This window comes from Lagopus leucura, unplaced genomic scaffold (assembly GCF_019238085.1).
Source record: "Lagopus leucura isolate 7727_CA_CO unplaced genomic scaffold, USGS_WTPT01 Super-Scaffold_100037, whole genome shotgun sequence".
In the NCBI taxonomy this organism is placed as follows: domain Eukaryota; kingdom Metazoa; phylum Chordata; class Aves; order Galliformes; family Phasianidae; genus Lagopus; species Lagopus leucura.
In genome coordinates this window covers 4,602,027-4,627,958 of record NW_024962286.1, presented here as the reverse complement: position 1 = coordinate 4,627,958, position 25,932 = coordinate 4,602,027, and the positions used below count along the sequence as shown (strand labels likewise).

The following is a 25,932-nucleotide window of genomic DNA, read 5'->3' as shown; positions in this document are numbered from 1 at the left end:
GTGAAGACTAAGTATGAAGCATTCTCCATTCAAGAAACTGCAAGCATTACCGAAATGGACAAGGTGCCATCTATTTTATTTACAACTAGCTAGTATTTGGGAAACAATAAAACCTCTTCTTTTTATCTCCTTTCCAACAGACAGCAAGTTCAAAAGGCTCAGCCAACACCCATTTCAGCACTGTTGGGCACAAAACCTGCCCTCCATGCACACTGATTTCTCATGCATGATCTCTCAGTTGCCCATCTTCATATCCTTCTCTTGAAGTGGCTGATAAGTCAGACTTAACAGGACACTGGCATGCAATAAAAACAGAGCTAATATATCATTTTCAATGCTGTTGTGTGCCTCTTTAGTTCAACCACACCCATTAATGCCTTATGTGTGTTCTTGGTCTGAATGTTTAAAAGCTCATCTGAATGGTTACTGGAAAAAAAAAAAATCGGGACCGCCTCATCATTAAAATCACTGTTGGCATTAAAAATGACATTCTTCAAAAAGAAACACAACATCAAGAAATAAAATGCTCAAACAATACTCAAGCTTCCCTCAGGAGTTCTCTTTCCCTGTGATCAACAGATGGGCAATCAATCGAAAATATCACGCATGAGGCCTGAGAAGCACCTTGTGTGGAAGCTTATGATGCATGCTAGCAGAACCAGCAGGATAGCTGCTTTAGCTATCAACAAACAGAAGGTGTCTAAGGAACTGACTTAGCAACTCTTGAGCAACAGAAAATTATCAACTGATACTCAAATAGTTATGTAAACATTTGGAAGCAAACAGTTTATAGAATTATTTCTTGGAAACAGTGATGGAATTGTAGCCCTGCAATTACCATGGCCTGCAAGAGCAGGAGATACTCAGCATGGTTCTGGCAAGCAACAACAAAACAGGACTTAAAAAAAAATCCCATAATCAGATATAGCAAAGATGATGATTTTAAATGGTCCAGTCTGCATTAACATTGTGTATAAGACTGTAATATGGTTGCTATGTCAAGTGCAATTAGAACAACCATGGCTGCCATGGCCACGTGCCTGCTTACATCCAATATGGGCAATGCACAAGAACAGGTAATTAGAACTTGTGCCTTGCTGAAGGTAATATTCAGTTAGGCAGGCAGCGTACCTGCATTACACTCAGCAGTTCAGCTGAATTTGTTAAAGACTGCTGTAAAAATAGTTTAATGCATTGACAACGTTGCCACAATGGATAAATCTGAGCCCAGAGTAGGATTTCCCCAGTCACTGTTAGAGAGGCTACTGCAGGTTTGGTGGCCAACTTACTTCCATACTAAATTCTAGAACAACTGTGAAATCACCACATTATTTGAATACAATTCTCTTTTTTACTTGTGAGACTTGGCATTAATCAAACAACCACTAAGAAGTTTTCTTCTGGTGCCCATCAGATTACCTGACTCGCATTCAAGTTATAAGCATCCACACTTATTTGATTTTGTCATCACTTAAATTGCAGAATTGTTAAAGAAAATTCAATTTGAGCACCTGGTGGTTTAACATTTATTTCAAATTCAAAAGGCTCACATAAGGTGGCTCCACAACACCCTTGAAACAATGACTTGACGCCCATAGTCTCAGCATTAAGACACACTGAGTCAGGCTGCTTACCTTCATAGCATGATTCCATTACTTCAGCTTATGATCCGCTCTGAAAAACAGTTCTATTTCCCTTCCAAATATTTACATTACCCCAGTATTAGCAGAAATTCAGTTTTGATGTTACTCCACAAAGGCGTATTTATCTTCTCTAATATATCAGACTGTTAAGTACACTTCTCTGAATTCCTTCCAATTTAATCTGCTAATATTATATCCAGAGAAGTGCAGAAGATCTCAGTACAAGGGGATATTACTGCCTTGCAGCAGGACCAACACTCCACATCTATCTCTTGCTAGTCTGACACATTGGACACATCTTCATTTCAGAGCACCTAATTCTGCTTTGTATTAGGAAAAAAGCAAGCTGAAATTAGAGCGGCCAAAATTATCAAGTCACAAGTTGAGATCTTCCAGTTGTGCTCAATTTCCATCATTCCACAGGTAAGACTCATCCCAGAGGTTCTCCAACTTGTACCTGCATTCCCTCTAAGCCCCCACATACAATACACAGATAAACATGTTATTCTTGTGAAATGCATGTATAAGAACTCAGAGCTAGCAGCTTATAGAGTGTCACTAATCTTATTATCAGTACTTAGTAACAGTAGCTAAATAAAAAACGAATAGTTTCAGAAGTTAATCACTGGACCTTTCATATTCTGAATTAAATGAATACATGCTAACAGCTAACTGAATCAGTCTTCAGCTTAATTATTTTATAATGCAGAGGATTACCTTTACTCTAGAAAGCAACCTTCCATCCCAGAGCTTCTCATCCTTACAGAGAAAGAAGTGCACAAGATAGCCTTATGCACCTGCCTGCTCCTCTGCTCTGTTCATGGAAAGCTAGTGTTAAACACAAAGAAAACATGTTAAAATCTCCCAAATTAACGATGGTATTTGTCTTCCTGCTTTTGGAAGGAAGCTCTCCATTCATCCCACAAAGGCAAGGAATATAATTACAACAGGTCTGCAATGCTTACGTTCTGCTTCCCACCAAAACCCCTTCTGATCTCTATGGTGTTCCCCATTACCTCTGTGTACTGAGAGAACTGCTTTATAAAGCCCCATTAATCCAGTTATTTTAACAATTCTTGAGCAACACTGAGATAACTCATAGCCCTACTTTTAATAACATCAATAGCACCTTGAAATTAATGGAACAGGTCCAATCCCTAACCTACTGTTTTGCACTCTACGAGAATTTTATCACAGCCTGAGTTCTTCCTTTCTTTACAGTCCCTATGGGTAAGAATGGCTCTTTTATCAGAGCTGAGAATCTAAAGAATAAGGAATCCTGCACCAGTCACAGGGGATCTGTACCTGCTTTACTTAAGAAAGCAAAAGATAACCTAAATTATGGAGGAGTCACATCATAGTGTTGTTACAGTTATTATAATGAGCATGTTATTACAAAAGTGGACATTAAACATTAAACCCAAGGTTTTGCTTTCGAATATTTTCTGGTTTCCCTCTAAGCATATCCCCTGCTAATTAACAAAGGACAAACGCTTACAGAACTAGTAACACAACATCAGAATTACAGACCAGCTGCTTTCTAGTCAATATACAGCATCCCAATTTTTCATTTTTCACTATCCATTTTTCATTATCTTCCCCCTGTGGTTTAAGGACTGAACTGCACAGTCTGCTCAGTACTTAACTCTTGCACTGACAGCATTATTAGATTTTCACACGCCCTCTCTGTGAAGCCGCCCTTGCAGCATGCCCAAAGCTAGCTGTTTTCCTTATGTGCTTCAGAAGACCTACGTGCCACACAGACCTGAGCTGACAGCGAGCCTTCAGTGACGAACCAAGTACTGTTACTCATACACAGCTTCACTTCTGGAATGCTCCCCATTGCCAGTAAGCAGGACTGGCAATCTCCCCTCACAAAACCTGATTATCCATCCAGCAACTCAGAATTCCCAGAGACAAAGGCTGAGGAGCCCATCTAGCTGCCCTGCCAGCCTCTGCAGGGACTTGTGGCCCAGAGCACCTCACTTTGAGAACTATGACAAACAGTCCCCAATACAGCAACATATTATTAACACTGAACGTATTATTTCAGATGTTACACATAAAATGGTTCTTTTAAGCTACTGAAACAGAACAGCCTAACAAAGCTTTAACAGTTTCACCCATGCCTAGCAGTTCCAACAGCCTTACCTTCAGCCAATTCTGTTACCCGAATGCCTGTGCATCCAAAGCAGACTGCTCACCTCATGGGAACAAGCATATGGATCAGAGTACGAGCAGTAGCACGGGGCATGGAGCTAGGCAGCACGTTACAGATAAGTTTTCCAAAACTAAGCAACGTCTTTCCTACATGACCAAACTGCAATCTGAGCAATAGGCAGAGAGGGGTTGGAGAAAAAATAAAAACGTAAGGTATTGGTCACAACACCTTAAAAACCTGCTCACATATGCCTTGCTCTAATGTATTCTAGTTTACAGTTTGTTATTTGGTATAGAAGCATCTCCTAAGACATCCAATATTTTGAAGTCAGAAGACACCAAAATCCACGAGCTGATGCATGCTGTGTAATTTCTTACTTCCATACCCCAAAAGGAGGCCTAGCACTTTTTCCACTACTGGGTGTTTCGTTACTAAGAAAAACGCTGGAATTATTTTAGAACCAGAAACACGATGAGATTCCAAGCAAAACAGACATTTAGCTAGAACTCTGTGTTCAGTGACTTCTCCTATCTCATGACCTGAACGTATATATTTCAGACACCACATGAAAGATCAAGCAGTACACAGAAAGAGAACAGAGGGAGAGATTTCAGGTATTCTTGAGAAACTATGACACAGCTATTTTTGATTCCTAAGCAACTACATACCCTACATTAAAAATAGTACAGAACCTCCTCTGTCAGTTCAATTACTGAAAACCAGGAGGGGTTTACAAGCAGTTCCCAAATTGATTAATTACCCAGCACAATCCAAGCTATGTCTTCAGAATACTCTCTGTGGTCGCTATAGTTCCTTTCTTCATTGGGGAATGAAATTGGTTCACGTGCTCTGAATAATCTAATCCCTGCTCCCAATACAGTAACAAATGAAGGGGAAAAACCTGCCTCATGAACTAGAAAAATATTTACAGGCCACGTTACTCTAGCAGGAAGCTTTTGGGAGCTGTTTTGTAGTATTAGACAGAATACAAAGCAAAAAAAAAACAACAAAAACAACAAACATCCTTACCTACAATAACTCGAGACAATAAACAGGTTAGTGCAATACCTTTTCTCAACCCTATGATGAAATTTTAAGAAAGGTAGCATGGGAAAAAATGAAGCCGAAATCCCTAATGCTAAAATACCGTGCAGATAAACAAAGAGCATAACAGGCATCCACAGCTATGTAAGCATTACAAAAAAGGAAAGGCCAGCAAAAATCAGATGGAAGTATTAGATAATAATAATGCTAATCTACTGTCATACCAATGCCAGAAGTACTGGTACATTCAAAACATTTATTCTATTTCATAAAAAGATAAAGGTTCTTTACCCTGCATTCTTCTAAGGAAATCAACAGCAAAACAATCCTCACATTTGTTAACTTCAGTTACTCAAACTAGATGCATTTGAACATTAAATAAACACATCAATTTGCTCAGATGTAAGAATACAGAGGTGTGCTAGCACAGTTTATTCTCATAGCATTAGAGATCAACTAAGCCCTAATTCAGAATAAACATTTCCTCAATTAAGCAACCCATCTAAGACAATTCACTACATACAATTCAACAAAATGACTGCAAAACACGATGCTTCTAAAAACATTCATCTTTAAATCAGCAATCTTAAAACAAGGAGGCCCTGATCACATACCGTCAGGGTTTTTTGGATACATTTCCTTCATTAATCTCCTTCAGCAGCAGCAGCAGCAGCATCACTCACTCTTCTGTCCTTTTCCTCCTAAAACACGTCCCCTGAGATAGAGTCTCTTCACCGCGATTTTACCAGCGTTTCTGAGGTCTCTCCACCACATCCCTACGCGCAGGAGGCAGCAGAAATCTCTGCATTTCTCACAATCTATGGCTGCAAAGGAGGCTGGTAGGCAAAGCAACTACATCGTAACCGAAACGCTGACTTCTATTATCTGCTGCACCACACACTGCATCAATGGCCTGAATTCATAACAGCAATCACAATGACACGTAAAATCTATATAAAAGGCATGCATTACTCACTGGGTTTTATTCTTTAGCTTCTTCAGCATGTAATTCTTTATGCTCTACAATGCAGTAGGTATGAAATGAAACATTTTCCCTTTATTCCACTGATGCCGCTGTTTGAATACCATTAGACACCAAGGACAATAGGCAGGATCAGCTCGGACATTAAGAGCAAATATTTAATGGAAGACTGGTTCCCCTCGTCTCTCCCTTTCACATCTCTGCCTCATGTATCCAGGCACGGGTGGTACTGGCTCCCTTGGGAGGCTGTAGCTAGCAGCTGAGGCACAGACTAAAACATGGCATGGATGTCAAGGAGCTGATGTCACAAAAACAAGTATTTCTCTGATAAAACCAGCAATGCTGTTAGGGAAGTCTGACAAATCAATAGGAACTGTTCAGCTAAACGTGCTTTGTTCTACAACGTGCTGCAGCACCAAGAGGAATAAATCAGATCAAGATCTGTCGGTATAAATAAACTGAGACTACAATAATTAGCAAAGCTGCCAATCAGAAACACGCGTGCATCAGGACGGCCCTCGCTTACGAGCACAGACAAGAAATAAACATTTCAGAAACAGCCCTGTTTAACACTGATGCCAAAATGATAGCTCGCTTATACTCCACAAGTATTTTTAAATGTAGCAGACTGGTGGAGAAGTCCCCCATTTTTATCAGGGAACTCCAGGACCGACCAAGGACTGAGGCTCAGCAGCTGCCAGGAACGCCTCTGAGCCGCATCCAGCGCCTGCTAAGGGCTGCAGGCACTGCAGAAGCTCTGCCACCACCCGCCAGCAGCACTGCCATTCCCAGCCAGGGATGCCCTGCCTCACTGAAGGTAGGTGCTGCTTCTACAGCAGCAGCTGTACATCCATAGGAGGAGCTAAGTCAAGGAGGGGGGAACAATTCAGGAGCAAAAGAAACAGAGACTGTACAAATCTGACTCTGAAGAATCTGCAGTTATTCCATGTTGCAGACAGCATCACAACAATAAAAAAGGAGCTTCCAGCACAGAAAGAACTTCTCCTACACCACGTGACTGAAATTTCAGTGGTATTTGCATTCCTTATTTTATTAATGGATTACATGTGTTTATTTCAGGCATTACAGGCTGGCACAATCTCAAAGCCACATCAGTTTCACAAAGTTTGTGGACGGCCAGCAATTTTAGTACTAGATTTCAACATAAACACAAAATACTCAGTAGACATTTCTACACTCTTACTCCAAAGGATTGTTCTGAAGCAACTGGAAAGACAACTGCAATTCCACTCAATATCTGCAATTCAGAAGGTCACAACATGACCAGGTGCATTTACCCCATAACCTAATGCAAACAGGTTTGAACAATATATTACAAACAAAATGACTTAGCAGTTCAATAATGCTCCTTAGAAGAAGTTTTATTCCAAACTATCTGCAGCTCTGTAACACACAGAATATGTACTCACTGACTGCTAGTTTAAGTAGAAGCCATTCTGGACAGTGACTAATTAACTGTTTAGTTACCCCTGGAAGTGCCTTGAGACAAACTTAGAAGCTCCTTCTATAGTGTACGCAGGATGCTCTGGAAAGGGATTTCTTACAAGTGTAACTATATGATAAAACCAATAAAAGAACAGTTTGAAACATGCTGTACATTTCTAAGCAAAGGACACTGAGCCATGTTAAGTTCCCAGTTCCCATTAAGCACAGAGCAAACAGCTGAGCACAAAGTCATATTTTTTAATCAGGTATTTTGTTTAGGTGTACTTCTGGAGCATGAGAAGTTAAAGTACTACTGAGATCATCTACTTCCCTGCATGGCCTTTAAACAAACAATATCATCTGAACCAGGAGCATTTCCATACAGCCCAAGAGCAAAGCAGATCTTTGCTGTACATGTGTAAGTAATAAGCAGTAATGCTGAGTGCATTAGCATACTCTAAATTAGCACCAGTACAGCTTAACAGCTCTGCTGTAAAAACAGTTTGAAAATATTTACAACCAGGCCACAATAACAGATTTCCACGTAGGTCCCACGGATGTAAAGAAGCAACAGGCTCTGAATTCATCCCTTAATTGAGAAACCAGACCACAAATCACTTATCAAGTACATCCTAGAGAACAGCCAACAGTTCAACGTGACCTGAAAACCCTACAGATGGAACATGCAGGTCACCTGTGCCATGCTAATTGATGCTTCTCTAGCTCATCTCATGGCTTGCAATAATTAAAAACATCTACAAATCAGTATCAAAAACACTTTTCTTCTAAATATCCACACCTCTAACAAGAACATTAAATCACAACAAACTTCATTACGCTGCATGATTTGTACAGAGATCTCTCCTGTTAGCTCACTCTTTGATAGCAGAGTGTTTTTCCCTTCCATTCTCAGCCATGGAGATAAAAGAAGAGATTCAAGGTTTGTCCTCCTGTGCACATTGACACTTTCCCAGCTCAGAGTTCAAGCTGTAACACTTCCAGGTCCCAGAATAAAGCAGTGTTCCTTTCTTGGAAGCATGCTGAGAGAACATTTAAACCTACAGAATTAAAATCACTCCTTCCAGAACAACGATGAAGCTAAACCTGAAAATATTTTCCCTTGTTTCCAACCTGTTAATCTAAATTGGAAAGTGCCAGCATGGTTAAGCCTACACATTCTTAACACGCAGTAAAATAGAACTACAGTCCTCACTTAAAATTTAACTCATGGGCAACAAGTACAGAAATTAAGTCATGTTCACCTGTGCATTCAGCAAAGTGTGATATAACAAAAACTGGCCACCCATTCTTTTGATCAAAACTTGAGCACAACTAATAGAAAACCACTCAGCTAACAGTTAAGGCACAGAAGAGCATTAAACAATGCACAGAAACTCCAGGTAGATGAAAATAGTGTATTAAACATCAACAAACGCTTGCCTGGTCAACCTAAGGGCCACTGATATCTCTTTTCCTTCTGTAAGATTGAAACATCTCACAAAAAAATATTTTTTGAACATTTCAGCACAGAAAACAGTTATTTTCTCTAATTGGCTTAACAAGTACAGCAGATACTGCAGTGCACATTTACCTTTTTCTACTAGATTAGACATCTATACTAATCATCTACTCAATTTGTCTGTTTTTCGCACTCAACCTTTAGATCACTGCAGTTTAAATGTACAAGTTCACACCATGTAATATCTCTGCATTTATTCCACCTTACTCCCTCTAAATTTCAGTAAGAGCTCTCAACAGAACTATCATTGGTACATTGGATTACTTCTCTAACTGAAAATATCATTCATGGCCACTGAGCACTGCACTGCACATTTTTACTTGGTCTGTCAGTGCAGACCCTGGTCAGCTCTGTGCACTGCTCGTCCCAGGATGCATTATTTACCTCCTCTTGTATCTTCCAAATACAAAGCAAAGGTCCTCCAGCCCTTCAGAAGGCTTTCACTCCAAGCAACCATCACCTGTTAACTCTGTCACCCATTTTGCACATTCCTCTCTCAGCATTTACAAAGATGTTGACTAACAAACTGATTAATTTCCTCCACAACAAAAAGTAATTACATAGCTACTTAATCATTTCATCCCTGTGCAGATTAAGTCACTGAAATACAAGTAGACCACATGAAATACACCTCCTTCCTCTGGAGGTTTATCCACCTTCCAAAGGACTTTAATAACTAAATAAACCTTTTGCAAAAAATAAAAATAATAAAAAATACTGCATTTCACTCTTATGTACATCAATTTGTTTTCTTGAAAGTTAAGAAACAAAAGAAATGCAAAAGCAAGGACCACACTAAATCCTGGCTTCTTTTCCTCCCAGCTACTAGAAACCAGTTGTTAGTCCTTAGAAACATTACGATACTACTGTAAAATTGCTCTAGTAATATGTTAACATATTGAACAAATACAAGAACATAAATACAGCTTATGAAAAGCTTTCAAAATTTTTTATTTTTGCACAGTTGACAAAATACAAGCTCCAATTTGACAGCATTCTGGTACTCACTGTCTTCTCCTGGGCAAGGCATGCCGGGTTTCTCTGGAATACTTGGGAAAACTAGAAAAAAAGCAGTAAGTCTTTAAGTGGAAAGATTCTCAGCAGTGCTATTCACCTGACTTTTGAAAACATTTACTCAAAATGGCTGTCAGAAAGTTTTGGTTAAGTAGCATTCCTTCATAAATCACAATCACAAAGCACTGCCCACATCTACAGATCTGGGCTTCAGAACTCCAAGCCCGCTCCACTGTGCCAGCTTTGAACTCCACAGCCAACAGAACACTTCAGCCTTACAGTACCAAAGCACAGGGTACCCCAGGAACATACAGAAGAATGCTATTTGACAGGCAGAAGTTGTTCTAATCTCACATTTCTGAAGCTGTTATTTTTACCAACAAATAAATACAAGGTCTCAAACTCTATAATACTTACCATGAATGATCAGCCCTTCCTCTCTGTTCTGGCAATACAAACGGAAGGCTTCTTCCAATTCCATCTGAGATGAGACGGTACATGGGTCACCTGGGGAGAAAAGCAAGACGTGCAAATTTATGACTGAAATACAGAGTAGGCTACTTCAGTCAGTGCCAGCCCATGGACTGCTTTTCTGTCAGTAATTTGAAATTAATCAGGCACTTTGATCACATACAGAACATAAGAACAATTTCTTCTGCTCCTATTTTCACCCCAACTAAGCAGACAGAAGCACACTGTGCTGGTCCAATACAAGTGAGTCAATGCTTGAACATCTTAACATGTGGCAGAGAAAAAAAGAAATCACTTTGGAGTGCCCTGAAAATGTTAAATTTACCTTGTGTTATCCGGCCTGTCACTTTACTGCAGTGTACAAAGCTGAGGTAGAACAACACAGCTCAGGCTATAAAGGTGCACGCAGATTTGAGACTCTTTTGTTAGACTTAGAGAAGCAATCTATGACTGAATTGTAACAAATAAATACAGGTGGAAGTTATGAATACATACTTCTGGCCTTTCCTATGAATGCTTTCTGCACCCACACACTTCATTAGTGCAGAACAAGCTTTTAAATCCACTCAGAAAGGCAACAGCAACACATTAGCCTCAATTGCATACCCAAACAGCCTAATAATTAACAAAACAAAAAAGTAAACTAAATGGAGACATAATTACAGAACACTGAAGCCTCAGCTCAAGCACTGTATCTTGTCTACATCTTACATAAGGAAAATATGTGGAAGCACAAGTATTCACACCATCACACAGGAGTACACTTAATGGACACTAAGGCATCAAACCAAGCTTTACAAGAAGAAAAGCAATTGTGGATGACAGTAATTAATCAAAAGCAAGTTTGTGACAATTTAGTGACAAGAATGAGCAGGAAGATTTTTCTCCTGTAAAGAAAATTCTTTGTGCTCACAGCCCCCAGCTGCACCCTCCAAGGAAAAACCCAACCCACATATCAAGTAATACAAATACTGCAACAGTAGCACCAGCAAAAACCCACCCTCCACAAAACCAGATCTTCTGTGCTACCTGAATCTCCCTGACATTAGCTATCATGCAGTTCAACAAGCTACACACACGCAATATCCTGTGGGCACTTATCAAGTTAGTTTTTATTAGACTGCTGCACACAGCAATGAAACAAACTGAAATCAGTATGGCTGTCTGTATCTTTTTTGTCAGTCCTAAGATGAAGCTGAGTGCCAGTGCAATTGTGTAACTACGAGGCAGCTGTTTACAACCTACTGGCTAAGAGATCCAACCATAAAAGTTACAGCTGCGTCACACCTGAGAGTCATAAGCAGGTATCTGAGTTACTAAAAAAAGCAAGCAGGTAGCAAAGGCACACAATGCCAAGCACTTCCATCCCGCTCCTACTCACAGCAACCAGAAGGCTCTATCTAACTTAAGGCCGTAGAGAAATGCCACAGTGTGCAGCAAGGAGAAATACTGAAAACCATCTCACATCACCAGGAGATTTCAGAGCCTACAGGAAGGGTAAAGAAAAGGTAAATTTCTCACAACTTTTTTTTTTTAAAAAAAAAAAAAAAAGAAACACAGTGATAAAATCCTTTACACACAAGAATAACCCAGAGCAAGATCTGCCAACACCAACCTCCCCTGCGGGAAGAAAGAAAGCAACAGAGACTTGCACAACAAATCATTCCTACACAACTTTATGATCTCCATGCTTACACTATTAAAAGCTTATACAAGCTTACACTATTTCTGCCCACACAGAAAGTTTTTCCCCTGTGTTTTCTTTTTCTGGACATGTCATCTTACATACACTGAGATTTTTCCTCACACCAGACTGGTGAACCAGTTCATTTCTGACAAATTCAAGTCATTTGATTTCATGCTTGGTCAGTAGATGATCTTAGAGGTCTTTTCCAACCTTAATGATTCGCTGACTGTGCTTTACACCTATGGGATACTAACAGTCCAGGACAGCCACAGAACAAAATCACTTATAATGGGAATTTTCAACACCCATCTTGCACAAAACAAAGAAATCCAAAAGACAATATCAGAAGACTGTTTTTAAAACTGCATGACTTCTCAAAGGCCCACTGTAGAGGCAAATCACAACAATTCAGAAGATACAAGTCACCATGCTGAATGGAGAATTCTGAGGGATATGGCATCCGTACCACAAATGTCTGAATTTCATGTGTACCTTGGCATTCAGTATCCAAGCGTGTAATAGTAAAATATTCAAGTTCAACAGAGCCTTCACTTTGTAGAACTGAATCCAGTTGTAGTACAATCCTGACATTGAGTCACATTTTACATGCAATCAGCAGGGGACGTAACCCTATTTTATAAAGCAGTTTAAATAAAAGCAACCCCACAACATGAATGGCTTTTATTTGAGTTTGTTCAATGCCCCTGTTTGTACCATAACACACCCAAAAAAAGGAGAACTACCAAGTAGTATTTCAGTACAGTACCTTCATCATCAATCCACTTGAGGGTAATTGGCTGCTCCTGTTGCAGATTACACATCTCACGCACTTCATCACAAAGCTCATCATAGCTTATGGACGCATCCAAGTTAGTTATCAGGATGTCTCTGCATGACATGAAATCAAACTCTTGTCAGACTTATCTGCATAACACTGTGTGTTCCAACAATTCCATCTACGGATTTCAATCTGCAACACCACGCTACACAATCAGCGTTCTTCATCTGAAATGCTGCCACTAAAATACATGAGCAACAATAAATTAAGTAACTGCCAGAATGCAATAAGAAGCACACACGTTTCCCTTCTTCTGCTATCTATGTACACATCTATACTGCACGATGGTATGAAGGGCCACACCCAGAAACACACATACCTGCAGCCCTGGGACCTCAGAGATAGACTGAACATTGTGCTCTGTAACTTCCTCGTGCTTAGATTTATTGGATTTCTAAGTGATACCACCATTTACTATTGCTTCCTGTTGTTATATAACTTAACATGCTATCAATTTCTATAAAATTCTTTCAGCAGCCACCCAAATGAACTCAGACCTAATTCTGAAGTTGTTCAGCTTTGGGCTTGATGTGGAAGAGGCCACATCTCCACATTGCTCTAGAATTCTACACTCAGAACACTGAGTTACTTGGCATTGACCTGGTAAGTAAATTCAACAAGAAAGCACCTCATTTTCAATTAAGTTTGGTGGAATTACTTTCATAATTACATTTAATTAGAAGCCCTTTCTTACACCACAGTATTAAAAACCACAGTAGCAACATTTGCTTATTTGAGGAGGAAAACACCAGAGAAGATTACTGAGGCTACTGCTATCACGTGCCAGTAATTTCAAGCTAAACACTTCAAGTCTGAAGATTTACTTCAACCTAACATTTAACTCCTCAAATGGCTTAAAACTTTGGCTTTAGAGAAAAAACAAGGCAGATCAAAGCAACGTTAACTCACACGGTCCTTGTAGTGGCAGTAAATCAATTAGGTTAAATCTGTCTGAAAAACCAAATTTCATGCTGAAGCAATAAGTAAGGCTTCCTGACTCTGTCAACAAGTGACTGAAGCCATAAGGACCATGACTTGATTTACTGTCTCAAATCAGAGCTGCCAAAATAAGCACTGCAGAGATAACGGAAGCAGCTGTGTGTTAACATCCCATTGCATTACCCAAACTGCTGGGAGGGGAAATAAGGGGAAGCAGATATCAAAAATAAAAGGCAGACTAACAGATAACATGCAAAAGTTTACTGCTGGTGTTTATCCACCACAGGAATACACATTTGCTTAATCTTCAGGTGTTTAATTTAGTACAAACAGATTCTCAAGCAGCTTGTAGAGGTTCATCTGACTCCACTGTCAGCATCAGAAGCAATTAAGATTTAACTTTTCATATTTATCTAAATAATTCCAGTAATTTCACACCACTCACGCACGTTTTCCCCAATTCAAGGCCAATCTATCAGCTCCTTCCTCCAACCAACACACTGCAGGAATCTGGATGGTATTTTAATCACTCTACTTAATTACCAGACATAAACTACAGGACACCAGTTATTCTGTTACCAGATCAAACCGCAGACAGGAGTCAAAGTTTGGGAGGATACAACAGACAGAAAACACCCAGACTCACCCACTGTAGTGCGCCTTTACCCTGATGATGTCTTTGTTCAAATTGCCTTTCGAGCCCATCCTGCTGGGCATGGTCCGCGTTCAGCACACCGCCTGAGGTCACAGACGCTCTTTCAGCACACGAAGCTCTCGGTCCCGGAGCTCCGCAGGTGATGGCGCAGCTGTGCACAGCAGGCACAGTCAGCACAGCGGCAGCCCCGCACGCAAACGGGACGATGTGAAACGCTCCGAGCGCGGCGCTCACGCCGATTTGAGGCTATTTTTTTTTCCCCCAGCCCGCTGCTCCGCACGCCGTTCTGACAGGAGGCAGCGCACACACGGAACAGCTTTCGGTTCACCTTCGCTTCCAATTTCCCCGATAAAAGCACGGAGAAAAGCTCTAACAGCCCCAATAAGCTTTCTCCGCCGCTTCAACCCCTTCGCCCCGAGTTCCCACACGCTCCTCCCCCCCCACCTCCTCACCCCCACCTGTTTACCACACAGCCCCGCCCTGTCGGGGCCCAACTAGGCGGGCTCTGCCGCCCGCCTCCTGTTGTTCGGAGCTCCCCGCGTCCTGCGGGCCCCCGGCCGCGGCCCGCCCCGCCGGGGCCCGGCTCGCCCCGCCGCGGCCTGAAGTTGTGTAAAGTCCCGTCAGGAAGTTCGGAGCCAACTTTCACGCCTCGCCTTCCATCCGGCTCACAGCTCCCGGAGCGCGGCGGCAGTCGCTGCCTCACGGAGCGGCGCGCGGCAAAGCTCGCCCCGCGCTCCCCTCAGCCGCCCCGCTGCCCCCCCGCCCGCCGGCTCCAGTAGCAACGGCGCCACCGCGCCGAACATGGCGGACTAAGAGGACTAACCCCCACAGCCAATAGGATGCCTCCCGCTTTACCTGTCAGCCAATAGCGAGCTTCGGCTCACCTGGAGCCAATCCCCAAAAGGCTACCTTCTACCTACCGCCAATCGTAGGCCAGGAACCATTACCTGGGAGAGTAGTGGCTTCCCGACCAATCAAAAGCCAGGATAGAACCGGGAGCCGAACACCTGCAGCCAATCAAAGAAGCAAGCGGCGGGCGTACCCCTCCCTGCGCTGAGGTGACAGGTGTGGCGTAAAGGAGGCGGTAGGTGGCGATCTCTTCGCGGTGGAGCCGTCCCACCCAGCTCCCCTCGGACACTGTGCCTCTGTAGCACCTCCGCGCTTCGAGCCGCGGCAGCGCTTGGCAGGAGGCGGGCTCAGACCGGTGAGAAGCAATGAGTGCGAGCGACACCGCGCCGGGAGGGCTATGAGCGCCTCCTGGGCGCCCTCACGGGGCACGGCGGGCAGCTCGGGCAGCCGCGGCTCAGAGCGTGAGGGAGCAGCGGGGCGTGAGGAGAAGGGCGGGCGGCCGTCTGAGGGGAAGCGCGGGAGGCTGAGCTGAGCGGCGGGCAAGCGACGGCTCAGAAAGAACGACAGAGAAAGCAGGGTTCCATTCGCTGCTCTGGCACTTCGTGCTTCGTTGCTGTTAATTTAACTGAGCATGCCTAGGATTAATTATGAGGGAGGAGGGCCTCCTTAATTTGCAGAATTTAATGAGGCGTGTCGGGCTCAGGTTCGTTCAGGACATCCGGAGCGGCGGGTCCTGTGTTTAATTTCCCCTCCTTTTGCTCATCGCACCGGTATTCCGACAGGAACACGCGCAACACCCGCGTGCTTCCAGCAGGTGGCGCAAGGCTCCCAGGCAGCGCTCAGCCGGAGGCAGCTGAGCTGCGCGGAGCTGCGCTCTCCAGCGTTCTTCTAACCGCGGCTCCTTACAAATTCCAATAGAAAGATACAACTGTGATGTTTAGGTCTGATGATGGAGTTGCAGGACCTGCGGGTTATTCTGTCTTTTCCTTGGTGAAATCGGTTCTTTTAGGTACAAAGTCTTTGTGTGAGCCTTACGAGATTGGAGCAAAAAAATCCAATCCTTCACCCTTTCAAATGTTTGAATTAAGACACCGTTATGACAAATAGTTCCTAAAGACCATTTTTTTTTTTTGGGGGGGGGGGGGGCCAAAGTACCGTTTGGTACGACTTTTACCTTAAAAAAAAATAAGGAGAAGATTGCTGTCCTGTTTTTATTTCAACTAGTGACTCAAATCTTCAGATATTTTAGGACCGCCAACTTTCTGAGCTTTTAGGGATTTAGTGGGGATCAGAACTGATGGTTTCAGGCTATGAACAAAACAACAGGACAAGAGGACAGAAAGCTGCTATCTTCACACAGACATGAAGTGTGAGTAATCAGTTCTGTGTCACTCAAGAATCAAAATGCACCTCCGCAGAATTTCTTCTTTAGCAAATCAAAGCAGCTGCGCCTGCAGACAGACAGCAGGCTGCCTCCAGCCTACTGACTCTCTTCTTCCAAAGAAACAGCCAGGCTGTATTTTCTGTTGAAATTGATGGCAGCGGAATCATTGGATCCAGTAGGGGCAAGTATGGGCTAAATAGCCCTGAGTTTGGATTAAAAAAATATTAGGGAAAACACCAATATATTTTAACATAAACTGGAAGAAGGCATATATCCTGCTTGACACCAGAAATCACTGTGGTTGTTCTTTATTGATTTTCTCACTTGTTGGATAGCCTCTTAAAATAGACAAAATGAATGATATTTCAAGGCTGCTTTAAGACAATACCTCCTTACTTGTCTCTTTCATGCACAATGGAAGCACCCAGAAGCTAACTCACTTTTCTTGACCTGGAGTTTCAGGAAGGATTCTATGGGTAGACCAAGCTACATGCATTTAAAATAAATTAAACCAAACCTGTATGCTTCTATATTTATTTTTCCAAGATATTTCGACAGCCCGTCTCTGTGGAAACATATTTTTAACCTGTCTTCCTTTTGCGTGTGAACACCAGCAGACAGTGTACTGTAAATCTTTTTTCTCGCTGCATACCCTGATCCTAATCCTTCAGAAACAAATTCCCCTTCTGGAAGGTGACAGTGAAAGTGTAGAAGAAAGGAAATGAGTGTTTCTGCCACTGAAGACTTGGAACTGTTGATTCAGAGCATGGAAGAAAATGGTAAAAAAAATTTTAAATCAAAAAAACAAACCCTGGGGATCAAATTTTCACCTTGGTTCTTCTAGAGTCTTATTTTGTTTCGCTTTTCTTGGACCAGACTAATTAAGCTTTTCTGAATTCTCATTGTTGGTCCAGCCACCATTCAGTTGGAATGAAAGGCGATCGCTCTTAACGTGGTGTATTCCACATCCTGAAAGTGTCTGATGAATCCCTCACTAAGAGTGCCCAGAAACACCACTGGAGGCAATCTAAAAGTACTTGTAGCAGACTTGTTAAATGTTTGTTCTTTGTAAAGGAGAAGTTCACTTTAAAAATATGATATGTGATATGGTGTACAAAATATATGAAGAATCCTTCTGGCTTCCAAATATTCAAGCTCATATATGTGTGCATATATTAGTTGTACATATAACCTAGAAAGATAAGGGCTGGGAAATCCTACGTAGGTATCTAAAAACTATGGTAGGATGTACAGAAATAGATCTTGTGTGTTTGCCTCACTCTGAAAGAAACAGCAACAAAGGAAGAACAGCCTGGATGGAGAATCGTGCCAGATGTTTTACAGATTACTCTGTATTCCATCGTTCAATCTTTATTTAATCTTAGAGGACTGTGGTAATTCTAATTCTGGCATAACCCAGTGGACTATGTATTTGTTTGCAGCTTCCAGCCATGTCTGTTCCCAGCTGGCCAATTATTTATTATATTGTAAAGAAAAACGTCCTCTTCACCCCATCTGGTTTACCTGGTGCATGAAAATTGAGGACTTCATGGTATTTATGCTAGGAAAGGTAATTCCAGCACTCTTTTCATCTCAGGAAAAGGTGAAGGTATGTAGGAGATCCATGACAGGCTTTATACCAAAAGATGGAGGCTGGACCTGTGGGCAGAGAAGTCTTTGCTTCAATAGGCTTAGTCACTGCTGTGCGTTGGCTGGTCCTACATCTGCAACGACCAAAAGTTTTTAGATACCTGAGAGATCAGGAATGTTTGGAGCTCTTTTTTTGGACCACCGATTTGCTGAACAGGGAACTCCAGTAACATCTGATTAGTTCTGTTGGTGCTGTATTTTCTGACAGAGCGCACTTTGCTGTCTTCTCGGATTTGTTTTTAACTGTGCATGACTTGGTAAAAGGAATAGCCATGACATAAAGCTTGTATAAGGAGAGGACAGATCCTTAATGCATTATGTAACGATGAGCTTAGGTCTTCAAAGTCTTTTCATTTAAGACACAAGCTATAACAGCAGAAAGAGGCAGTGGCTTGCATTTCAGCTGCCAAATTTTTCCAAATAGATACACATCCGTTGCCAGAATTGTTCAGTCTTCATTAGGAAGAGCTAGCTAGGTATGCTTGTAACACATTGCACACAGTGTTACTGTATCATCAAACAACCTTTGCAAGTGTTTTAAGCCTTATAACCAAGAGAGCCCAGGGGAGTCCGAGGTGTTTTTTTTTAATAAATATCCTAAGAAACTTTCAGTAATCATTTGTTATCTGTTCTGCTGCACAGGCAGATCTGCACGGGGTGCTGTTTTCCTCTTAATGTGAAGTGCTTTCTTAGGTTAATGACTGAATATTTAAAATGAGAGTGTTCATATTAAGTGCTTTGTTGTACCAACAGCAGAAGCCTCATTGAGTTAAATTGGTTTCGCTACATTATCTGTTGGATTAGGAACCCTGTTAAGAACTGATGTGAGAGCTTTTACTTTACCTTGAATAAATGCTTCCTTCTTGCCCAGAAACAGGACTGTATATTATCTGTATAATATACAAAAGTTATTGTATATAACTGTAATTATCTGTATATTAACCTTTTAATAGTGCAGTCACTGCAAGCATGTCTTTCAAACTAATGGTGCAACGCCTTGTTCTTCTTGTGCCTTGTTTCTTTTCAACCTCTTTAGGTAGCAACAGCTATTTTTTAATATAAATTCAGTAGTCTGCAGAAGAGCCCCACAGAAAGCACTCATGAGTACAGAATGGTCCTTTCTCTTCTGTTGTCGAGGCCAAATGAGAGTTTTATGAGCCTCTGGGTGCTGAAAAGGCAAGACTTCATTATGGGATGAAATCCCTGAGGTTATTTTGATTTTCCTTGTAATGTCTTTTATCTTTCGGTTCAATAGCTGGAATGTCTGCTTTGTCCATTTTATGGGAGCTACAACTTCTATACAAACTATGCTTTATTAACACTTCACATTGAGAATGATTACATTAATACGTATCCCTCTTTCTTTCTCACAGACACACCAGGATTTTAGAGCAGTACTCTACTTTGATGAAAGGAATACAAATTCTTCCAGGTACAGTCCTCATATATATATTATATATGTATTTCCTTCCTGATATTAGCACAACCCATCCAAAGCTTGCTAGCCTTCCAGTGACATCAGATTTAGCTTATTTATTTCTGTTTATTAAGTGTGCCATAAAAATAGAGTTGATTAGGGCATTGTCCTCAGATATTAATAATGTATAATGGTTTTCAAATGGGAAAAAAAATCAAAAGTGTGAAACAATCTCAAATGTACAGAAGCTTCAGTTTAATTCAAAATTCCAATAATGACACAATACTCCTGTACTAACATCCCTCCTGTAAAAGAATCTGGAAGGCATCTGTTTTATTTCTGGCTTTGGAAACACATTGCAAAAACTGTAACTTCACAATGGAGGTGTTCTGCCTTGTGCTGCTGTGCAACTGCAGCAGCAGGGACACCTGTTCTCCCCTCTGAGTCACCTCATTCCTGGAGTGGACACAGCTGCCACATGTATTCTCACATTCTGACCTCTTGAAATATTCTGAGGTTTCCCCCCCCCTTTTTTTTTTATGCTTTATGTGACAGCCTAGCATTCTGGTTTTGGTGTTCTTTGCTTTGTTTTGTCCTGGGTGGTGGTTTTGGTGGTTTTTGTTGTTAGGTTTGTGGATTTTTATGAGGAAAAGACCATAGCCACCCTTTACCTTGATCAGTCACCAATAGCTGTGCACCTTGAAGGTCTGCAGACAAATACAGAACAATGCATTGAATAAACCTTATGAAGAAGCCAGCAGGCTGTGCAGCCGGTGACTGGCACCCAGGTGGAGAAGCAGCTAATTTTGTCCAATAACCCCCTATGATTACCTCAGTTGACTTCAGGGTAAGGACTTGTGTCAGGTGCACAACTACAGACTCTTACTGCTGAAGTAATTAGATTAGACATTGCCTTTAGAATGTATGCAGCCACTTTCTCACTAATTACCCTGGATAACCAGCCACTGTACACTTTGAGTGCATGTATCTAGTTGGAACCTGACAGTTTCTGTGTCTCTCAAAAGGATTTTGCTTCTGTAGATCTCAAAGACTTAGTAAAGAAATCAGTATAATTATACCCATCTTGCAGATGATGCAATGAAATGACTCCAGGAAGGTTCATCCTCACATCAGTGGCAAGAACTTAGTGCAAAATCCAGGTATCTCAGCCCAGGGCCAGACTGATGAGAACTTTCTGGAAAAAACATAGCTGGGTGATGGTTTGCACCTTCCAGCACATGGCTGGCAGAAAGTGTTTCCATTAGAACAGAAATAATCCACGTGATCCTCAGCCTGACTTACAATGGGATCATAGTTTATATCATAGCTCAGTTCAGGATCATTAATTTTTCTTCAGTGCATTCTCTTACTTCAGTGATATTGAACAAATCTCTTTTGAAGTCATAAATTTGCCTTAAAATGCTCTTTCAGTTCTGGTCATATGAAATTGAGCCGTGTGTCACAGATAGGTAAGGTGGGAGGGATGCGTGAGCCAATGCTTGTTTCCTCCTCCTTGCAATTCCATCAGCCATGCCCATCTTCCAAGCCCAGCACTGCTCTTCTCTCATTTACATCTTGTGTCCTATTTCATCTTGCACCTCCCCATGCTCCCTTCCACAGCTTTCAGCCATCTCCTTAGCCTCACTCATCCCCTCCTTCTCTCATGTAATATTTTCTGTTGCATCTTCTTTCTCTAGGTTTGGAACAACCTTATCTTTCAAGGCACCAGAATCCCCCCAAAAAGGAAGAAAAAAAAAAAAATCCAAAAAAGTGCCTTAAATACGTCTGTTGTTTTAATCTATATCCCAATCTATTTACTGTGCTTTTTTGATAGAGATTAACTATGAAACTTGTATTTGCTGTGAATACTGCCTTCATTTGCTGGATCCCTGGAGTTACTCACAGAACAAAGTGTTATTTGTATGAGTGTGGTGAGAGGATCCAGTCTTGAGTTGAGGGGTGCGTCTGAGTTCTCATACATTTCACTGTCTAACAGGGAAGTGAAGCCTAACATTATGTCAGCCATAGAATAAAAACGGCAAAAATATCCAAAGCGACTGAATGACTTAAAGCCATTTATGACACCTTTGAACTTCGCTCAGCTATTTTGTGCCAGGTGCAAAAAGGAGATTTTCAGAGGCACGTAGGGCAGACTGCCACTGAAACTCATGTAGGAAATTCTAAAATCCTTCCTGAAAATGGAGTTTGAGTTCCTTCATTACCAAGCTCCTCTGAAATTGTTAGTGATCCAATGCAGAAAGGCTGAGCTTTCCCTGTTTCTGAACCACTTTTGCCTGCGCTGGGGCCCACTGAAGTACCAAAGGTTACTATGCTCAAGTGTTAAATCTTTCATTAGCTTAGATCTGAAATGTAACGCTGTCATTATTAACAATTCAGTAGAACTCCATGTAGTGTATTTTATTTCATGCTGTGACTAAGAGCACTGAAATGTTTTCAATACTTTATCTAAGACAAAGGAAAATTCAATAAACCCCCACTTGCTTCTATTTTTACTTTTACCATGGGATTTTTGTGATTAAAATTGCCAACTTTGCCACTTGCATTGAAGTCAGACCATTCCACAGAAAATCACTTGTGTGGAAGCTGGGAATTAGCTGTTCCACTATGAAAAATGAAATGCTCTGAGCATGAGAGGCTAAACCTTCATTACTTACCAGTGCTTCAGGTGGAGAAAAAACATGGTAGTTCAAGACTTAAACTTCTGCTGTTATGTACATATGAAATGTTTTCTCATGGTAAGAGAGGAAACAAAAGGAGCTGGGATTGTTGAGCACAGTACAGTCCTTAATGTATCAAATCAGATTGGTAACAAACTGTTTTTCTTGCTGCTTTAGTAGGAATTGATTGCAGGAGTTTCTTGACTAGAAATGTCTCAAGGTCACTGGAAAATATTTTGAGAAGAGATGGCACAGTACAGTTTCAGCAAGGACTGTTTAGTGTGTAGGTACTGTTCAGTTCTTGGCTCTTCACAAAGTTCTGGGCTTTTTACATAGTGTAGGCAACCCAGTATATAACATTGACTGCTGCAAAGGCTGCTGGGAACACTGCTCTGGCATATATATCGATGGTGTCAGCATCAATGGGCTTAAAGAGGGATTTCAGACCACTCTTTTTATCCAGTTTCATCTCTTGCTGCTGTTTAGTCTCTCCAGTCTCTATTTCTATTGTGCCATATGATCCAGGCAGACTTCTGGGGATTCGGTGGTGCCTGTTGGAAATGGCCAGCTCCTGGTTCACACCAGCGATGGAGAGGGAGAACAGAACAATGGCATTCTTCACGTTTATCTGCAAAGGAAAGAGGAAAATGTATAACAGAAATTTATAGCAATTTGTACTTCATCCAAACTATCCGTGATGCTGACATGGTGAAATATATGTGAGAATGATAAATGGTATTTATTGTTTGCTTTGGCAAACAATAGAAAGACCTCTGAAAGCTTCTGTGCTACCACATCTGAGCTCTAAATATGTTTTTGAAGTACAAGTCTTGAGACAGACTTTACATCTCTTCTTATTTGTTCTCCTTTATTCTCTATTTCCCATCTTAAATACAGCAACCAATCATGCAAGGCTATGTTGCAGTCGTTGTAGTGCTAACTGAGCATTGACAATTACATTCAATTGTTTGCTATAATAACAAAAGTATCAGAGAATTGGAAAGGGTGTTAGATAATGTAATGTAGGCTGTGTTTTCCTATGAAGAGCTGGACCTGATGGCCCTTCAAGGTCCATTCCAACCTGGGCTGTTCTATAATAGCGTTTCTATAAAAAGAATTTACTTCCATAAGGAGAAAACTTTGCAATGCAGAGCCATTGCTTTTGCAAATCTTTTCACACTGCTTGGCTTACTGACCTCTCCACTCTGCCTTCTCGCTTTGATCTTGTTCTTCTGCTTTTTCATGTAGTCAGCATTGAAATGTGCAAAAGCGTATTCTACCAGTGCAGCGAAGACAAACACGTAGCATATCCAGAAGTAAACATCAAGTGCCTTGATGGCAGATGCTCGTGGAAGCGAAGAGCGGGCGCTGACCATCAGTGTAGTCATTGTAAGAACAGTGGTTATGCCTGCAGTGTGGTATGAGAAAGCTCCTTTAGGTTTCATAACACACCTTCATGAGCGCGTTTACCAGTCTGAAACTGAGGAATACTTTTCACAGCAGAAGACCCTTAATAGTATGGTTTCTGTTTTTCCAAATGGGATATAAGGAGATTGTAAGGACCGTACATTTGCATGACTAAGGCAGCTTTGAACAACTTATCTTTGGTTTTCGTCTAGTTCTGGATTAAAACCAGAAGACTTGCACTCAAAAACTTTTGGGTCTGGACTTGCAGCCCTTACTCAGGCAAGCAGACTAATAAGCTTTAGGAACATCTTTTTGTCATGGTTTCAGTTTCTCCAGATCAGTTCTTTTATAGGACTGCCTCACCTTCGCTATTGCTTTTAGCCATCTTTAGTGGCCGGTGTTCTTTATTGAGGTAACTGTTTTGATAGCATGGCAGAAATTAAAGCAGGCAGGAAATATTTTAAAGGACACTCTCTTCCGCACACTTAAACACAGTATTCATAAATGCATCTGAATGGAAAACAAGACATTAGAGAGCATAGTTACACCATCAACATACCCTTTCCTGTTAGATCCCCGTTCTGTCTGTCTTACCTAAGGACACCCTGGCAGGCACAGCTGACTGGCTGATCCAGAAGGACACCCAGGACATGGCCACGAGCAAGATAGAAGGGACGTAGGACTGAATGATGTAAACACCTCGATTTCGTCGGAGGTGGAAGTGGAGACTCAGCCTGGGAAACTGCCCTGCTGACAAAAAGTGGAGACAAAGAAAGATTCCGACTGTGTGAGCTGCAGCTCGACTGATATGCAGAAGAACATTTCCTACAGAGATGCAGATTTACGTTCTCAAACAACATTCTTTTGGCCAGGGATCACAACAAGCTTTTATGAATCTTTTTTGATTAGTCCTCATAAACTCTGCATGAGGGTTTATGCAGTTCTCATCAGCACAGATAGCTAAGAATAGGTCAAATGATTTGTCTCAGGTCATATCAATGCCAGATCTGAAAATAAAATCATGAGTCTTCTCAAATAACAGTATTGCTTCAAAATGTGTACTGTCTTATCATCTGCTGTAGAAAGTCCTCCAGATACTAAATTTAGATTTTTTAAAAGGCCAAGTTAATTTCAAACTCAAAAAAGAGCTTAGAGGAGATGTGCAGCATAAATGAGGATCTGAGTACATGAAAGAGGATGAAAAATCAGCAGGAAAAAAATGACTCCAATCTTGTACAAACATTGCAATAAAGCCAGTGATGTACGTTCACACCACTGACTTCTACTGGGTGGAATTAGAATGATTTGACTGTACGTCATAAGCCTTGTAACATTAGGTCTAATGGAAATTTTCCTTATCCAAAGTTGCAAATTAGGTCAGGAAAATTTGAGTTATACCTTATCAAGCACTGTCTGACTATTCCACACAGTATTTTCTCAAGCATATAGAGCTGAAGAACATAATATGCTATAGTGACTACCTGAAAGCAAAAGGTTACCATTTTTGCAAACATGAGCTACAGAAAATTCATGTTAGAAACCTGACAGATTGTTTAAATTAGTTACTGAGGAGGAGGGATTCTCTATTATAGAAATAGATTTTCCTGTATGAAAAGAATAACAGATACTGTCCCTGAATTGAAGACAGATCCTGTTACCAGATTTGAAGTTCATCAGTTCTGTTGTAAACTGGTAGTTAGTAATTGTGAATTGAGCAAGCTGCAGCTTATCCAGCCCATGGATCTCATCCTGGTTTTCTGACCAGTGGTAGACAATGTCCTCTGAAGAGTAACCATCTGCCAAAAGAAAGCAGATTAAATGCAAAGCATGGGGAAGAAATTAAGAACCTAGAGGGCTCACTGGGGAAGTGCTGTAATTCCTCTGCTACACTGATTTTCATTGGTCCCATTGCAAACATGCTGTGATTCACTCTAGATAATTCACTATCCTGCTAACATCAGTGTTTCCAGGATCCCATCAGGGGTGGCTTTCCTACAGGGAGAATAATCCGAGTTGATTTGCACTGACTAACAGTATGTGGTATGGCACAGTGCACTTCAGTGTCATGAGAAATGCCCATGTGCCTGCTCACAGGAGCAGAATGACTGCTGTTGTAGGGCTCAAACGAGGCTACCTGCTCCAGTTAGA

The 25,932-nt window shown here is 41.4% G+C and overlaps 2 protein-coding genes across 11 annotated transcripts in view; both read right to left on the bottom strand.

The window, feature by feature from the left end:
* PRKCZ (protein kinase C zeta) overlaps window positions 1–15,362 on the bottom strand; it is a 42,461-nt gene extending 27,099 nt beyond the window's left edge. The window contains exons 1-5 of one of the 4 annotated variants that reach the window (XM_042883105.1): window positions 15,347–15,362; window positions 14,391–14,482; window positions 12,734–12,855; window positions 10,227–10,316; window positions 9,804–9,854 (exon numbers count right to left, since the gene is read on the bottom strand). In XM_042883105.1, coding sequence (XP_042739039.1) covers window positions 9,804–9,854; window positions 10,227–10,316; window positions 12,734–12,855; window positions 14,391–14,461 — 334 coding nt within the window. In that variant the 5' untranslated portion in view covers window positions 14,462–14,482; window positions 15,347–15,362. Of the gene's footprint in view, window positions 1–9,803; window positions 9,855–10,226; window positions 10,317–11,661; window positions 11,767–12,733; window positions 12,856–14,390; window positions 14,551–14,857; window positions 14,943–15,346 lie in introns of those variants that run through there. The other 3 variants (XM_042883104.1, XM_042883103.1, XM_042883107.1) reach the window with 3 other exon arrangements.
* A 2,587-nt stretch (window positions 15,363–17,949) lies between these two features.
* GABRD (gamma-aminobutyric acid type A receptor subunit delta) overlaps window positions 17,950–25,932 on the bottom strand; it is an 81,468-nt gene continuing 73,485 nt past the window's right edge. For 4 of the 7 annotated variants that reach the window (XM_042883110.1, XM_042883111.1, XM_042883109.1 and 1 more), the window contains 4 exons: window positions 25,443–25,580; window positions 24,379–24,531; window positions 23,574–23,785; window positions 19,994–23,005 (listed from right to left, as the gene is read on the bottom strand). In XM_042883110.1, coding sequence (XP_042739044.1) covers window positions 22,706–23,005; window positions 23,574–23,785; window positions 24,379–24,531; window positions 25,443–25,580 — 803 coding nt within the window. In that variant the 3' untranslated portion in view covers window positions 19,994–22,705. Of the gene's footprint in view, window positions 18,292–19,125; window positions 19,173–19,993; window positions 23,006–23,573; window positions 23,786–24,378; window positions 24,532–25,442; window positions 25,581–25,932 lie in introns of those variants that run through there. The other 3 variants (XR_006181130.1, XR_006181129.1, XR_006181128.1) reach the window with 3 other exon arrangements.